Source organism: Melospiza georgiana, chromosome 8 (genome assembly GCF_028018845.1).
Source record: "Melospiza georgiana isolate bMelGeo1 chromosome 8, bMelGeo1.pri, whole genome shotgun sequence".
Taxonomy (NCBI): domain Eukaryota; kingdom Metazoa; phylum Chordata; class Aves; order Passeriformes; family Passerellidae; genus Melospiza; species Melospiza georgiana.
This window is the reverse complement of record NC_080437.1, coordinates 17,830,200-17,847,990: the sequence shown is the minus strand read 5'-3', so window position 1 is coordinate 17,847,990 and position 17,791 is coordinate 17,830,200. Positions and strand designations below refer to the sequence as shown.

General features: G+C 46.2%; 1 protein-coding gene across 2 annotated transcripts in view; it reads left to right on the top strand.

The window, feature by feature from the left end:
- The window catches only part of TLL2 (tolloid like 2), an 85,452-nt gene that overhangs the window by 23,897 nt on the left and 43,764 nt on the right, over positions 1-17,791 (top strand). Inside the window, exon 2 of one of the 2 annotated variants that reach the window (XM_058028858.1) lies at positions 7,369-7,479. The exons of the other annotated variant lie outside the window; for it this stretch is intronic. Within the exon in view, the coding sequence (XP_057884841.1) occupies positions 7,369-7,479 (111 nt within the window). The remainder of the gene's footprint in view (positions 1-7,368; positions 7,480-17,791) is intronic. 2 annotated transcript variants of the gene reach the window in all.

Below are 17,791 nucleotides of genomic sequence, written 5' to 3'. Positions count from 1 at the left end.
GGTGAGATGGGGCTTGTGTAGTTCAGCTTTCTCCATAATTAATTGACAAAAGCATTCTTGGATTTCATTACCCAGAACCTTGCCATTTCCTGCTCTTAAAGGGCAGCTGAAGCTATGCTGGGTTTCCAAGGCAGCATTGCTGCTTTGCATGTTGAGCTAACAAGGGTCACTCCATAGGCACCTGGAGAAAGGGCTGCTTCTGTCAAATAGTGCCCCTGTGTTATTTATGGGTCTCATCGTTTAGGATCAGACCACAAAATCCTTTTATCTGGTTATGGTTTTGTTTCCTGGTTCCCATTTCTGTATGCCCTGTGGGGTGCAGGCCTTGGCAGGGGTGGAGACAGCTGATTCTTGGTCTCCTGTCTCTGTCTGCTGCCTTCATTCAACTAAAATAACTTTGAGCAGGGTATGACAGAAGCTGTTGGAGAATCATGGCTGTGGTGGAATGGACAGAATCCAGGAAGGATACCTGTGTCCATCAGGTAGCAGGAGGGGGCCGGACTTGCCTGGTCAGGAAAACCAAGTGAGTTGCTGAGTTGGTTTCACTTGAAAGGGAGTGAGGTCTCCAGGTGAATTTACCTGCTTTGGGGTGGCCTTGAGGATGTTTGTCTGTCTGTGTTGGGGCAGAGCTCAAACTGCATGTGTTCATGAGTCCATGACAGCTTCTCCCTAAAGGCTATTTCCTGCCTACACCAAAATTGTGGCCAAGAGGCACTCTGCAGAGTGTGTACAGCTTTCAGGGAGAAAAATTCAGAGATGCACAGCCAGATCCCTGCCTCATGTCAGCATTGCCATGGAACTGGCACCATCACCTGGAGCAGAAAACAGTGTTATGAGGCTCCCACAGCTTAATTTACATCCTGTGGAAGCATGAGGGGCTAAGCCAGGTGCTTGGGTTTGCCCCCATTAGAGGGGAGCAGATCCCAAAGCCGTGAGGTGCTCTGGGCGCTGGCACAGCCGCCCACCCCGGGCGGGCTCGCCTCTGAAGGCGCCGGTGTTTAACCATTTCAGGGCCCATAGAGGGAGCTGCTCTGCCGCCCGTGGCCCGGCTTTCCAGCCGCCCGTGGCCCGGCTTTCCAGCCGCCCGTGGCCCGGCTTTCCAGCCGCCCGTGGCCCGGCTTTCCAGCCGCCCGTGGCCCGGCTTTCCAGCCGCCGGTGGCCCGGCTTTCCAGCTCTGTGTGCGCACACATGCCCTCCTGCCCTGCTCATTTTACATGGAATGGGTTTGTAGATTAGGATTACTGGATTGGTTTGACAATACCATGCTGAAGTGGAAAAAATGAAGACCTTGAGTGAGGAAGTCACAGCAGCAAAAGAGATGTGAATTTTAAAATGAAAATGCCTTTGTGCTAGCGTGATTATGGCAAGCTCTATTCCTTGGTTCTTGGTTAAAATAACATGATATTCAGTCCAGGGACAGCAAAGCTGGGCATTGTGTAGGCTCACATGTATGTTTGCAGTTTTGAACAAGCTCAAGCCCAAAGTATTTCGTTGTTCCTGCATTGTCACCCTCTAGGAAAGGAAATCCATTGAATATGAATCAGGATTTCTGGCAGATCACTTCCCAAGAGAGGGTGCTTTGGGAGCACTACACATGATAATTTAGCAGTTTAGGTTTCTGCAGATATCTGAATAGGGGTTTGGACTCTGATTCCCAGGAGATTTTGATGTTTTTGAAATATTTGTTGCCATTCAGAAGCAGACCATGTTCATAGGCATTCCTACACTAACTGAGAGCAATTTCTGAAACAAAATGGGCTCCCTGGGCAAGGGAACTTCCCAGTGAAGACAGAAGCACCAAGTCCCTGTTGCCAGGAGGCCCCAGTGATGCCAGACACCAGCTCAGACTCCAGACAGCCTTGCTGAGTGGAGCTGGTTACCCCCAGAGCCTCCATGGCAGCTCAGCCCCAAAGCTGGCCAGTGGGGAGAAACAAATTGATCTGGATGAAAACACAGTGGCTGAATGTGGCAGTATTAATGCTTTTTGTTAACTAGCTGCTTGTTTCCCATCTTCCTTTGGTTTGAGTGTTTGATGCTCATGATCTGGCTCTATTTCCGGATTGCTGGTGTGGGATTTTTTCTCTGTCCTCTTTCACTGGTTTCTGCCTTTTGAGACTTTGCTTTTCCCTCTGACCCAGCTGTTACTTTGCCCTGAGGAATGCATTGAGTTTTTTCTCTAAGGTATAAATCTTAACGTAGCTCAGAATATTGTTCTGCTGGTTCCTGTGCCAGCAGGAGGTTCAGCAACAGACCTGTCTGCCTGTGAGAAAAGAAATATGGAGGTGCTGGGAACCTGCTTTGATCTGTTGATTTATTTTCTTATTGTTAGACTGCACAGTGTTAGCCTGAACGAGAGCCTGGCCAGCCCTGAAAATGAAATCTCCCACCACCCAGACCTGTCAGGTTGGGAAGCATTCTGCAAATGCTCAGAAATAACTTGGCATGGTTTTGCCAGTGCCTGAGGAGCTCCTGTTTGCCAGGAGGTGGGATGTGTTACCATGTCCACATATGGCCAGCACCCCTTGCCAGGTGCTCCTGTGGCTCAGGTGGGAGGGACATCGGTTTTCTCTTCTATTATTTGGATGTGGTACAGTCAGCTCTAGAACAAAAGGAGCTAATTGGTGCCCCAGGACCTTCCATAAGGTGCATGATGGACAGCAGAGATGTGGTGGGATAGAGATTGTGCCTTAGGAATGCAGGTGTGACTGATCTCATGGATGGGTTCAGAGCACATCCTGGGTTTGCACTGAGGCACCAACAGAGGGTGTGCCTGGCTCATCACTGGGGTGACACAGCTGGGTCTGTGCCAGGCAGGCTCTGTCAGCTGCCTGCCTGTGATGCTCACAGAGCTGGAGATGTCAAGGTTTGTTGTGCAGGCACTTCTTCCCTGTATATTTTGTACTGGCACAAGTCATGAGGTACCTGTGCTTGGGAACCCAGCTATTATCTACACACAGGGGCTGGGAATGCTCATGAAAACTGAGTTTGGGTGGTCAGTATTGGTAAAACAAATCTGAGGCACCTACTTGGGTTCACATTGCTCTTTGTTTAACCTGCCCATTCCTGCATTACCCTGTGGGACACCTGCTCAAGAAGAGCAGCAAAACTGTGTTAGAACTGTGCTAGAAGGAGTGAAAGGAAATCTGTTGGCGTGAGCTGTGCCAGATAGCTGCAAATGCAGAGAAGATCCTTGAGCTGGTGACACAGCTTGGTGTGACCCCAAAGCAAGAGGCCCCTGTGACTAAGACATGGTCTTCAATCTAGGTTCAGATCCCATTCAGCACTTAGAACCTGCCATTTTTTAATAACAGCTTCAGATGGTGAGTCTGTATTTGAGGTGGAGGGGGATGGAGGTGCTTTCCTGGCAGGCAGGGTATGCATGTTTCCAAAGTCTCTCTTTGTCACTCTCTGTCACAGCTGGTTCTGGCCAGTGCTAGAGGGAACATTGCAGTGCTCTTCCACAGTGTGCAGAGGGGCACTGCCCTGCTGCTCCCTGCCACCAGGATAAACCTGTACTGGAATAGGGGCTTCCTGGCAAGAGTTTGTGACAGGCAAATGGATTAAAGGTGTGCTCCAACTTGGTGGCTGAAGATCAGTTCAAACACAGACACTGGCTGATGTTTTGCAAGGATGGAGTTATATTTTTCTTCTGGCAGCTCAAGTGGCTGGTGTTCATGTAGAAGCTTGTAGCTAACTGTGGTTAGGGGTGAAGGATACCCATCTGCAAGATAAGCCTGGTTTTAATTAATTGCAACAGTACATTTTGGGTTGAGATATATTTTTAGGAACCATATTATTTGTTATCTGTCTGAATACCATAGGCTTCTTTTGATGATTTATTCTTTTCCTTATGTGCCTTTGAAGGAGAGAAAGAAACCCACAAAGTATGAGATTATTTTTAAAAAACCTGGATGAAACACATGTTTCATGGAAAATGAAAGTTTTAAACTGTTATGAACATTTCTGAATTGAATTCTCATGAGAGACAGCACAATTATTTTTCTCCCCTGAAATAAGATTGTGCTACTCAGAACCAGGGAAAGGAGAAAATGCAAGTGGGAATAGGAGAAGGGTGGTGTTAGGGGGGAAAAAGCAGGGTGGAGGTGAATCACAGGGGAGAGTGATGAACTTTTTAGAAAGAAGACACTGTGCTGTCACATTGCTGGGGATTCCCCAAAATGTTACTGTGGAAAATGAGGACTGTGAAGACATTTATGGTTTTGGGCTCTGGAAAACTGTTGAGCCTGTCCTGTGCCCAGAGGAAGTGTTCTCCTTCCCGGTGCCACCTGCCTTAGCTCCTGCTGTCATGGCACCCTGTGCTCAGCACACATTCAGATGTCAGCATGTGGACTGTTTTCATGTGGGAGAAATGTGCTGAGAATGCAGACAGCTTGCCAGGCTGCTTTTTTCATTTTGGTGCTGAATTTGTTTGTTTAGTCATCCTTCCCCTTTGCCCAGGAAAGAACTGCTCTCCGTTGCATGTGCTGGGGGTGGTGAGGTTCAGCATTCAGGTGGTTGGTGCAGGTTCCCAGTCCAGTAGAGGAGCAAAGTCTCTCATATTTGGCTCCATCAAGCTCAATAAGAGCTGCTCTGTTCCTGCTATCCAGAGGGATTAATGCATTTTCTAAAAGAAAAGCTGGCATGCTCTTGCACTGTGTTAAGAGTTTGCACCTGGGTGTACACTGCAGAGCTCTGCCAAGAGAAACTCTGCTTTCCAAGCTTGTTAGCCTGCTGTTTGGAGATTTATATTTTTGTTTGTTTCTGTTGTTTTTTTTTTTTTTTTTTTTTTAATTGGAAATCTTCCCACATTAAATTAAAATGGAGAACTCAGTAAAAGAATCCAGAGGGGATGGTTTCAGATGTTTCGTTTGCCAGCATTCTCTGAACTTGTGACCCTTTAAAATAAAGTGCTTGGGCTTTCCTGTGGGACAGCTCCCTCTGGGTGCAGGCAGCCTTTCAGGCTTGCAGCCTTTGGGAAGGGGCCTTTGATGGCACAGGAGAAGTTGCAGTGTAGCATTCTCAGCTGGGACTTCCAGCAAGGAAAATTGTTCAGCTGGTTGGGGACTGGGATAAATCATGGTTACCCTGGAGCACGCTGGGACTGCTGAGAGCTGGAAAAAAATGCTGGGGAAATTCTGCTTTTGTAGTGGGCTGTCTTTCAGGATGATGTATTACTTTGTAAGAGAAAGAGATCTCTTTGCTAGAACTGGGAGTAAACTGCTGCCTTTCATTGGGAAGGAAAACATAACAATTCCATTGGTGTAAATCCACACTGCAGGCTTGCCCTGAGAGCTGTGTTCTGGCATGGGCTGCCTTAGCTGAGACAGACTGTGTGGTGCTAGGGAAAGAGCCACTGAGAGCCCAGGGTGGTGGCTATGAGTTGGACAAGAGGGAAGGGAACGCTGGTGGCAGGTGGCCACTACAGCAATGACTCCCCAGACGTGGCTGGGGAGGTGATGGGATGGCATTGGGATCCCATTTGCATCTCTGCCTCTTCACTGCCACATTGCTCTGGGCAAGTCATTTCTGTGGATGGATAAAACGCCTTCTCTTCAAACTGCAGTCACAGGAACCTATGTCACTGCTTTCTTCCACTTCCACCCCAATCATCTTGGGATGTTTGGCTGTACTGGTAGACTTGTTACCTGGGGGGGATCTGCCAGTGTTTTGCGTTCTCTGTTCTGAGTCGTGGCTTGGATTGCCCAGAATTGAGCCTTAGTTCTGTGTTTGTGTAGCAAATGGAGGGTCTACCCTAGTTATTGATGATGTTAGTCTGTTATAGATTTGTCTGGATTAGCTCTGTCCTCTTCTGGACCTGGGTTTTGGTAGCAATTTTGAGGAGACCCAGTTAAAAAGCTGGAACCAGCTTCTCTTAAGGCTGCCACAGCCAGGTAAACAGGGGAGACAGCTTTGTCCCAGGGAAAGGGAGAAGCAGTGGAGTCTCCCTCTGCTCATGCCAGGGCTCTGCTGCTTGTAGCAGGCAGCAGCAAGCAAAGATGTCTTTCCATGCCCACATCCCAGACCAGTGACATTGGCAAACACTATTGTACTGACTGAGGTGCAGAATACAGGAATGAAGTCCTGTATCAGAACCAGTACCATGTTGTGTCAGAGAACTCTGAGTTAACCCTTCTTAATTCAATTGCCATAGATCTGATTGCAAGTTTCTGATATTCAGGCAAAGGTCCGTGTTCCATTTGGTCTTGGCAGTAAAAGTGAGATGATTGGTAAAGCACATTGGTTTTTCAGGTCTAACATGCTCTGATCAGTTATGTTCCTAGTGCAGCAATGGGATGTTTTTTCCCCTCAAGTAATGTAAATGTTGACTTAACAAGAGAAGTAAAAAGAAATTTCATCAAATCTGGTCATTGTTGCGGACAGTGCCTTAGTATTGTTCCTCATCTGTCTGACTGAGTTCTCTTCAACTGCATCATTGATTAATTAACTCTGTTTTTTCTAATTTTTCATCAGCCTATACAGGCTTCTTGTATGAGTTTTAAGAGCTCTGTAATGTTTGTCTCTGAAAGATCTGCTAGGCTTGGTCAACAGCCTCCTTGCCTGTGTTTATTTTGTTCAAATTCTCAAAATGGTACCTATTGGTATTGTGCAGCATCAACTCAGCCAGGATACTCTAGGGGTGTAATTTTTTCCACTCAAATGATTTCTAGTCTGTTTCTCTGAGCTGTGAATGTCAAGTGATCCGTTTGTTTACCTTATTTTCCTGCCTTCTGACTGAAATGCAAAGATTTTTACAGAACTGAAAATTCTGCAAACTTAAATCTAGGGAACTAATCCACAAGGGGACAAATAACTGGTGTTTCTCCAGCTAAGTGGAAATGGTAGGCTGGCTCTCAGGTTGGACTGGGACCAGTGCAGTGTGTCTGGGTGTGTGAGATCCTGATCCTGTAGCCTTTAGGTATCCACTGCTGGGCTGGAGTGCTTCACTGCTCTTCTCCAGTCTTACACACACTGTTCACCTGGGGATGGTGCAGTGTCTCAGTGAGGATCTGAGCTGTGACTTACCTGGCTCCTTCACAGGAAATAGGACAGTGCTGGTGCTTGCCTCCTGCAGGCTTTAATGGGGAGTGAACACCACCTTGTTGGGAGTCACACCTGAGTGAGTGAGTGGCACAAGGGATTCCAGGTAATCATCTCATTTTGGTGCATCTATGCTGGGATTTAATGGAAGTGCTGTCACTTGGCCTCCACTCATGTCCATCCCCTGTTGGTACTTCTAGAACTGCAGCAACCTTTGGCCTTTTTCTGGTCCATGAAGTCATTGCCTTTTATGTGTGATACAAGCCAGCTGGGAACTGTGCCTTCCTTCCAAAATAAAAACTGAACTAATTGCACTTTGTTTCTCTCCAGCTGCCTTTTGGGGAGATATCGCTTTAGATGAAGATGATCTGAAGTTGTTTCAAATAGACAGAACTGCTGACTTAACAAAGCACTCAGATGGCCACGCAAGACACACTTCAGGTAAGGGCAGCCCTGGCGTGGGGATGCCTTCTCTCACCTGCTTTTGTCCTTAGGGAAGGAGCGCTTCCATTTCCCTGCTGGTGCTGTTCCCACAGCCAGGGTGGTGTGTGCAGAGCTCAGCTATGGCACCAAGGGTGAGATCCAGCTCTGAGCTTTGTTAAATAAAAATCAAGTCACAGATTGATATAGCCAAATCCTATCTTGTCTGAGGGATATTTTCAGATTTATAGCACTGGTCTCTTTCTATGAGGAAATAGCTTTTTTGCTAATTTGGAAGGAGATATGTTTGAAGTTGAGCCACTCAGTTTGTCAGGAGTTCTGACTCGTATTGTGCCCCTTTTTCTTTCCCTATATGATCTTAATGGAATAACATATTTTCTCAGCTGTCTGCCTAGTGAAACTCATTGCAATCGTGCATCCAGACTGCCCTAGAAGTGATATTCTAATCAAAATAGGTTAACAATGGTGTTGATTTTCTGTAAAGCATGTGCTCAGTTTGTCCTCTGTGCAACTCTAATGTGTGCTCGGTCTCATGCAGGACCAAAGGTGTTTCTTGACTCAGGACTCCGACTGGACTCCAGCTCTAACAGTCTCTGAAACACTGCATCTGATTCAGAGGGCTCCCCACAGTGTTTTTCCCTCTAGTTCACTTTATGCTGCAAGAGAGAAATTGCTGGAAGTCTGAGCTCTGAGATGTACCAGAGGGACTGGAGACAAAGAGGGTCGGAACAAATTTCTGTTTTTCTTTGCTGTTCTGCCTCTAGGCAAGTAGGGTGACAGGGTGGGTAAAGGCAAAAATCACTGAAACTGTATGTTCACCTGACCCCTGTGCAACTCAGCTCATCTGTCATTTGAAAGCACTGGTGGCTGGTTCTCTTTCCTTGTAACTGCCTAGCTGTGGCTTCAGAGCATCTCAGTACCATGTAGGTCTGGTTCTGGGGATGAGTGGTCCACCTTCCTGTTGGGATGAGTGTGAAACATGACACATCCAACACAGGCATATTTATTTGTCAATGTACCTGAAATTCTGGGTAGAGAAGGGCTGTCCAGTTCTTCAGATGATGGCTAGCTCCCTGGAAATGCCATTGTCCTGTATTGCTGTGTCACTTAGCCCATCATGTTTTTGGCTGTCACACATTCTTAGGTGGTAGGTTGTTAGGAGCAGAAGATATATCAGAAAATGAGGACTAGGTGGGACAGGTAGCATTAATCTCTTTCACATCCCTTTGTTGATTCCTGAAGTTAGATGAGGACATTACTGGGAAAGTAAAGTCAGATATGTTTGAATGTATCCGTTTTCTCTGGTAGCTTTTTTAGTTGTCATGTCTAGCACATTTCTTTCACTTGGCACTGGTGCCAGACCTGTGCCATCTGGAAAATGAACTGGGTTTTATAACTCACATCTGTATCATTTAATGCTGCCACGGGTCTCTTACAGCCATGGCTCGTGTGGTGTGTTTGGACCAGTCTCTTCTTTGCACTTTTTACTGATGCATCACACAGTGCTTTGCCTTGGGTGAACGGAGATGTCGCCTCACTCACTTTCCCTTGTCCTCATCTCTAGCAGGTTTCATTTGTACCCCTGGGAGTGCAGCTGACAAATGGGCCGCCCCTGGGACTGGGATGCTTTCTGCAGGGCACACACAGAGGCATCTCTGTGGTCACCTGCCCTGTGAGGGGCTCTTGGCATGGGCAGGAAGGGTTGATTTTTCTCTTGTGAGGCTTGTTTGACACTCTTGTGAATTGTAAGAGGGTGGCCTACTTCAGCATGGTGGGGGATTGGGCTCCATTCTTCCCTGGGAGAAAATGCTACTCCCTGCTTTATTTCTAGTGGGAAGAATGCAACCTCTGTGCAGAAACAGCCTAAGACCCTTTATGAATGGAAGCCCTTGAATGATAACATTTCAGAGTTGCCTAAAGCTGTTAATCGGATTAGTGGTATAGTGGAGGAAGTCCTTGGTACCTATACACAGACACCCAGGCTCTTCCTGCAGGGAGCTGCCCTTCTCACCATGCTGTTCAGCATCCAGGCATTCTTCTGGCCCACTGTTGTTCCCTTGTTCCCAGAAAATGCTGTTCAGCTGGAAGGAGAATGGAAAATTGTGCAGTTTGACACTGCTGGGCTTGTTTGTAGGTGTGCACCCTGATAGGTGGTATGGAGCATCTGCAGCTGTCAGGCTCTGCCAGAGGATTGAGGTTCCCATGTGCTCAGAAGTCATTGGACACATGGTCCTCTGGATCCAGCATTGTACTGCTTGGGGGAAAGTTTTGCCTTGGCTGGTAAAGACACAGACTGTCAGATGTTTCAAGTTTTCCCCTTCTTCACCCTCTCCCAGTCATTGTCTAGTAAATAGCTAGGTACTTCTCTGGGTCCTTGAGAGAGACGGGAAGGGAATCAGAGAAATCTTTGGATTTTGCCATGGGTCTCTGTCATGGATCTCTGTCCTCAGCTTAATTTCACAGTGTGAGTGTGCTTCAGGCATGTTTTCTCCAATAATTTCCTGCTTGCAGAAATGCGATGGTAATTTTTCAGAAACTAAATATTTGTGAGCCTGTTTGAGAATGAAATGCCTTAAAGTTCAGTGTTTCCAAGCATTTTCTCAGCAAATATTGGAGTTGGTGTTTTATTCCTAGCATCTGAAAGCAATGGACCAAATAGCATTGTCTCCTTGGTAAAGTCACAGAGCAGGACCATGGTTCCTTCCCTCTGAGCAATGCTGGCTCAGAGCTCTTTGGCAATCCCCTCAAAAACTGCTCATGTGGATTTTAGGGGTGGCTGTCTCCTTGACACCTTACCTCAGTGCTCCAGCAATGATGGTCATCTTTGACTTTGTCCATTACACTCAGATTCTTTTGTGTTAGTGGTCACATTGGGAATTGACATTACACAGAGAATTGCATCACTTGTGTTATGTACTTAAAGCCTTCTGGAGTGCAGTTTATGACCTGATAGTCCTTATTCATGTGAGCAGTCTTATTTGCTCCAAAGGAGCTTCCTTCCTAAAAATTTACCAGGAAGAGTACAGGTCAAGCATCTAAAACTGCAGTAGGTTTTCAATAGCATCTTGTGTGCAAGCATCCCGCATTAGATCACATTGTACAAGTGGAGTTTCCTTCAGGCCTGTTGAGGGAAAGGCAGGCATGGTGGTAGTCTGTGGCTGAGTGGAACCCAGTTAATCTAAGCAGCTGTTAAAGTCTGCATGTTGATCTGCAGTGACTTGGGTACAGCTCTGAGCTGTGTGAGGCTGTTTGCATGCAGTGCAGATTAACTGTGAGTGGATGCCAGGAGATGTGCTCTAACAAGAGCTACCAACTAGTTCATTTCTTGTTATGACCCTTCCATGACATCCCTGAAGGTTTTTCCCAAAGTACTGTCCTCCAACCCAATTTTAATTGTGATCATTACATGACTTCTGGGCTCCTTTCCACAGGTCTCTCACCTCAGCTCTGTTTCACCTGAAACCTAGTTTTATTCTAATCAGTGATCTGGCGAAAGAGCTGTTTAAAGTTGAACATTTGACCTTTCTTTGAGTTAAGATTTTTCTAATTTTCTAAGCCAGAATTTTTTTTCCCCCTCATTGGCCGTTCTCCTTTGGACCTAAGTCCTAAACTCTGAGACTTGCTTGTGATTTTTTTGTTTGTTGCTTTATAATATAAGAAATTTTGCAGAGCAAACTATGTCCACCACATCACCTGCTCATCCTGCTATCACCATGTGTAACACCATATAAAATCTGCCTAACAAGGAATTTCTCCTCTTCCTTAAAGATGTTTTCCTGCTAGAAGAAGGCACAAACAATGAGGCATATTGTTAAAATGCAGGTCTTAGCTGCCTCCCTATCTCTGTTTCTGTGGGATCAAGTTTAGATGTTATGTTTACTATGAAAATCAGGTGTTCTCATGCAGTGGTGTTGAAATGTATCCCCTTAGGATTTGGTAGAGAGACAGTAATGGTTCAGAACATAATGAAATGAATCTGTTACCTGGAGATCTGCCAGTGAGTGCTATCTCAGCAAGCCCATGCATCACCAACCCCTAATCACTTTGATGAAAGATTTTTCAAAAAGTTTGCAGTTCTGAAAAGTTTCTTGGTTTTTTTTAAACTCTAGTGAAAATATTTGCTTTTACGATATAATTTAGTTTAGAAGAAATATGACTGAAAACTTTGAGGCTTCATCTGCTGCAGTGGGAAAAAGAGAATCTAGAGGCAGGCTGGGAAATTGCACAGTGTCACCTCTCTTTTGGGCCCAAATGAGTCCAGCGGTGCAAGGTGATTACCTGCTGAAGCATTAGGCACAGAGGAAGATGACCTTATTTCTTGCCATGCCTCTTAGTAGTATATGCCTGTTTTATAACTGGCTTGATTTAAGTTTTTATGGGCATTTTGGGGATTATGAGGACTTTTCTGATACGCTACCCCTTTACCTGACTTTTGTATCATAGATACTGTTTCTAGTCCTGAAAGGCACCTCTGTAAATAAGAAGGGCAAGTTTGTCTCTTCAGGATTTGGCAGCAGCAGATCAGAAGCTGAGGGCATCTGGCTGCCCTCACTGATGCCATGCTGTGCTGGGCTTGCTGCTAAGAAGCTGACTCCACATCCCACTGTGGCCAAGAATGCTTTTCAAGAACAGTCCAAACAAGTTTTCTTTACCTCTCATCCTGAGAGGTTTTGAGGCTCATGGCTTGAAGGCGCAGATGTGCCTTTCACACTGCTACAAATGACTGGCAGAAGAAATTCAGAGAACATCTTTTCTAGCTAGAGTAATGCTTCAGATCACAGTGCAGCTGGGAGAGGGATGTATTTGAGCCCAGGCTCTCTGCTGAAATCAGGGGACACAGAGGCTGCTGTCAGTGACTGGAGGCTCTGACATTAGACCTTGTCCTAAGGGCAGGGACCTGGTTCATTGGCAGCAGCTCTGCTGTTCTTGAGTGTGCTGTGAAAATACACTCAGCTGCTCTGCTGCCTCACCACATCTGCACATGGGCCCACCTGCAACAGGATGCTTTGCTTGTTCTTGTTTTAAGGTGCTCGTCTGTCTCTGGTTGCATTCTTGAGGAAAGGCATTGATTCCTGTGTAAGCTGGATTTACTTGCTGGACAGGTTGCTGGAGTGCAGCTCTCCTGCTGAGAGTTGTGCTAGTTAACTTCAGGCTGGAGAGCAGGAATTCTCCAGTGGAATGCTTAAGGTACTGGTGGCAGTACCAGCAGGGTTTCTGCTGTCTCACTTTGTGAGAGCTTCCTCAGTGGAGGGGCTGTGGCCAGTAGCAGTGCTGCACATTGCATCAGAGTCCTTTTGAATGCTACTCATGTGTTTCTAGTGAAATTTAACTTAGCGCAAAATATACTTCTAGAAGACTGCAAAATCCAGGGATTTAGACCGTGACTGAGATTCCAGGGATGATCTGATTTATGGATTTGAAAGCAAAACTGTTAAATTCAGCTGATTTGACACATGCTTGCCACCTCAGCTGGTTTTCCCACTGTAACTCATATTTGGTGTTCTACTGTAATGTCACTCAGTTCAGGGTAGGAGGAGTAGACTTCAGCATTGCTAGGTTTCACAGAACCACAGAATCATAGCATTTAGGGCTTCTTGGAGCCCAGCTTTTAATTTATTTAGGCTTGGAGCAAGTCTCTGGTATGTGCTAACTTAACCTGAGCTGTATTCATCACAATTGGCCAGGAGCAATGCAAGTAAGTGTGTACGTGCTGTAACATAACCCACATCTGTGAACTCTCTGCAGGGGTCTGCTCTTTCCCTGGGAAATCCCTAGTGGGAAATCTTTAGTGAAGGTTGCTTCCTCCTGTGTGAGTAGAGGAGCATCTTTGTTCCAGCAGACCTGTCTGAGGGCTCTGTCCAGCTGTCTGCATACCTCCTTTCAGTTTTCCCCAACACGTGACATGAATGCTGGGGATGTCTCTTTGCAGTCCAGGCACATTTTTAACAGGAAGAGGAGCCTCAGGAGTGGAAAGGTAGGTGCCTACAGCTGGCCTGATGCTGAGGTTTGGTTAGCTGTGCCAGATGATTTTCCTATGACTAGTCCAAATGTTTACCTCTGTGAGTTGATTCACTCAGGGGTTTTACCAGAGCAGACAGCCATGAAATGCATTTCCCACAGTTCTGTGGTTTGCTAAGGCAAAGCAGGAGCTCCCCTTTGGAGGAGCTGAGTAAGTCCTCTAGGACTGAGAGTGTTCTTGTTCCCTCTGCTTTTCAGAGTTATCCCCTGTCCCAAATCTACCCTTCCATGCAATAAGCCACTGATCTTCTCTTTAAAGAAAAGCAGATACTGTGCTTTTTTCTCCCAGCCCAGAGTCTTACATTCCTATTGCAACCTTCTCAGACTTGCCTGATTTTCTCTAGCATAGGGATAACTAAGCATAAATCCCGTACCATTAGCTGGTAGACCTTCTGATTCCCTCTCTAGTTAAGACTCTTCTGCTAGAAAATGCCTATCTTAGGTTTGATATTTTCACACCAAGTGCTTTTCTTTGTGGGTTTCTGAGTGCCAGCTTGAAGTCTTTTCTGGAAATTATTGAGAGGGATTTTTCTCATCTTAGGGATGCACTTTTTCTAGTCACAGGACTAGAATCTGCCAGTCTGGTGCTTGGTGGTAGGAGAGAAGGTCATCAAGTGAAGATGCCAAAGTGTGGAGGTGTATTATGTGCAAAGGGGACAGATCTCCCTGGTAAGGCTGGAGAAGAAGCCCTGAGTCAGGACAGCATGGCAATCAGGATGTTGGCCACATCTGCCTGTTCTCAGGGGCTGTCCAGTGCCTTCCTGTGCAGTGGGTGCTGCTCGAGACCTGCCTGAGTAGCAAGTAACAAGAGGTGCTAGAGTCTTTACTCCACCTGTCCCACCAACAGATAGGCAGGCTCTGATTTTCTTTCAGCTAGGGTCTTTCCAGTATTGCGTGTTGCTTTGAAACCAGGCGGGGCTAGTGGGCTTGCAGTATTCCTTTACACACTTGGCTGTGGTGTTCCAGACTTGTGACAAACAGAGAAATGAAATCTATCTCCTTTTTCCCCTTTGTTTGTGGTAAAGGTTGTGCAGGGCAGGGTAAAGACAGTCCCAAGCAATAGGTGCTGAGCACACCTGAATGAGCAGAGCACAACCTGAATGGCACGGCCCTGTTACTTGCCCCACATTTCCTGTGGACTAAGATGTTCTTTTTCTTCCTGTCTAAGTTCCCAGTGGCAGCTGGTCACATGCTCAACAGAGTTTGTTTTGTAAATGCACTGTTCCCTGAAATCAAGTTTTCTGGATGGTGGCCTTCCACCTGTCAAAATAAGTGGTTTGATTTCTGCTGTGCAGTCAATGTTGAGCCTTACACAGTTTTATTTTAGTGGTTTTATGAGTGCTGCAATATTGCACAAATGAATCCATCCAAGCAATAAAGCTTTCTCCATTGTAACAAAAATCCCCAGCTATTTCAAACACTGCCACTTACTCATTCTTAGTGGAAGCTTCAGTTGTGCTTATCTTGTGAGTCACAATTCATATGCTTCTTTCAGAAATCATCCAGGAAGGCAAGTAACTCAGTATCACTCTTGTCAAATGCTTCACTTCAGAAATGAAATAGCATGGATTTTGTTAATGAGCAATTAACATTATTTAAGCACCCAAAAACATCTGCAGAAGCTATCCATTGATGCTATGGCTGAAGCTGCTTCCAAACAGTGTTTCAGTAGTTTCTTCCTGTTGAGTGTGGTGCCACCACCAGCTCTGGGCAGGGCTGCAGCTCTGGGCAAGGCTGCTGCAGTGCTCCTGCACACATGATGCCAAATCCCTGCTGCTCCATGCTTAGCTATGCCAGGTTTTGGCTCCCAGCCCCACTACTTTCCTCATCTCAAAGGTCTCTTGGGCACATCTAAAGCACCTGGAAGTTGGTACTGGTTGGCACAATTAACCCTTTCAGGAGCTGGGATAATCACAGTGTAGAACATTTATAAAATCTGATTTCTGTTTGCAACTGTCGTGCTCTTGATCGCTCTTAATTAAATTTTCTTTTGCTCTCGTCTACAGCTGGTGTATCACATTTGGAGGCTGTTGCTTTTACTGACGCCAGAAGAGTCTGAATGGTCTTTTGTATTTGAGTGGACGTTATTAAATAGTTTTATATTAATTAACTGTGATGAAGGGAGCACATGGGCGAATGTACTTGAGGAGATCAGTTTATCCATATGGAAATTACATTGAAAGTTAAATCCATTACCCTAATTGTAAAATTCGACAGTGCTTAGCCAATAACTGTGGCATTGGCTAAATCATGCATTTGTGGTTCAGAGCTGGGCAAATGCCTAATTTCCTTGAATATTTGCTCAAATGAAAAATTGTATTTGCCTCAATTGCATAAACTGCCTCATCATTTCTGAGAGTGTTTTAGGCAGATGAGTCTGGGGGCAGAGCCAGCCCATGAAAGAGTAGAGTCTAATAAGCTCTGAGAGCAGTCATTGCAGGATGATCACTCTGAAAGACTGGCTGGGCTGTCTTGACTCTCAGACTCTCTACTTTCAAACAGGAATCTGTGTCCACAAAATAAAAGTTGCTTACACTGATCAGAAAAATGTCTGGAAGGTCCAGGGAACAATCAATTGCCAAAATGGCTTGTTGGACAATAGCAAGCAACAAATAAATTAGAAGTTGTAAACTGCTCGTGGTTGATTCTATGCAGAAAGGGGTTACATTTGTGGAATAAATGTGTTCGCTTTGAGCCACTTGTTCGGGCTTAATTTGGAGACAAGGCTGATGCTTGTAGCTGCAGTGGACAAAACCCCTTTGCTGCAGCCCCCGTTTTCAAATGGTGAGGACAAAGTATTTATTCAGCTGTCAAGTGGGGAAAGAAAGCAAATTAGTTTTAGGCTGGAACACTGGACTGTGTTTGCTGTTGTATTTCTGAGGCCAGATGGTAACTTGGACAGCCGCAGGGAATGGGTAACAAGTTTCTCCAGGGCAAAGATCAGAAGCAAAAGGAAATATTCAGATTATGTTGCAGTTCCACTTCCTAGAGAGGGAAAGGGAGTGTGAGATGCATCAGGCTGTGTTAGGGAGGGGATTAGCCACTCCTTTTCTTCGGTTGTTGCTCAATCCTGGAGTCAGTTTGTGGTGGGTGGGTTTGACACCCCACTCCCCCTGCAAAGCACAGCTGGCCCTGGGAGGGACAGGGAAGCTCCCCCAGCACCCATGGGGCAGGAGGAAAGTGCCTCAGTCCTCAATTCCCCCACAGCTCTTCCAATGACAGCAAGGGATTTGGACACCTCTTCCACCAGGGAGGCAGGGAGACCTTGTGGAAGGAGATGGTCTGAGGTTACCTAAGAGTGGCTACATTTGGCTTGTGCTCCCAGAGTGTTTTAAGTCCCACTTGTCTGGCTGCAGTAATGGCTCCTGCCTCAGTTTCCCTGGCTTGGCAGTTGGTTTCAGGTGCTGTTTAAATGGGCTGTGGTGGAGCTGGTAGGAAACAAGCAGATGAAGTGTCTCAGCTCTATGTGCTTAGGCTGCTCAGCTGCCTGTTAAACATGGTTCAGGCTCCCAGGGCATAAGAAGGTACCAAAAACTCTCCAAGAAGCTCCAGGACTCTGAGTGTCCGAATGTCTAGGCAGGAGGAAAGGTCTCTTTAGTGGCACAAAACATTCTTCATGGAAAGAGTTTTAATTCCATTCAAACATAATTTAGCTTCCCATGTAAGTGCTTTCATTTTGAGTGAATTTTTATCCTGCATAAACAAGGTGGGGGGAAAACAAGGGGATTAGGAAGGTTGAAGGGAAGGAGTGGCCTGGCTGGGTTGCTGGGAGCAGCAGGCTCTCCCTGGAGCCCCAGCTGGAGCAGGGCAGCACAGGGAATAGTGCATGGCCCTGTCTGGAGCAGCCTGGGCTGCACTGAGGCTGAAGAAATCAGACTCTGCAGGTGAGAAGGAAAGGAATGTCAGCCAGAGGGGGACTGTGAGGTTGGTACTGTCCACTGGGACAGCAATGGGTGAACCCAAGCCAGCTCTTACAGTTTCCTTATTGCCTGCAAGTTCACTTTCCTTCTTCCTTTTCCTTTCTGTTTCCTTCCAAAAGACAGACAAATGTCTTTTGGGGAAGGTGGGTTTTGTGAATTGAGAGGAATGTAATAGTGAAGCAGACACCTGTTAGGAGTAGATATTGATCCATCAGATTGACAAGAAATCAAGTGCAAGGGGATGGGGACAGTTGGTACTATGCATTACTCAGTTTATATGCTGGGAGAGGAGAAGTCTTACACCATGTGTGGGGACCTGGCTGCATAACAGAGACACCCACATGGCCAGGATACTCATGTGCCCACTTCAGTAT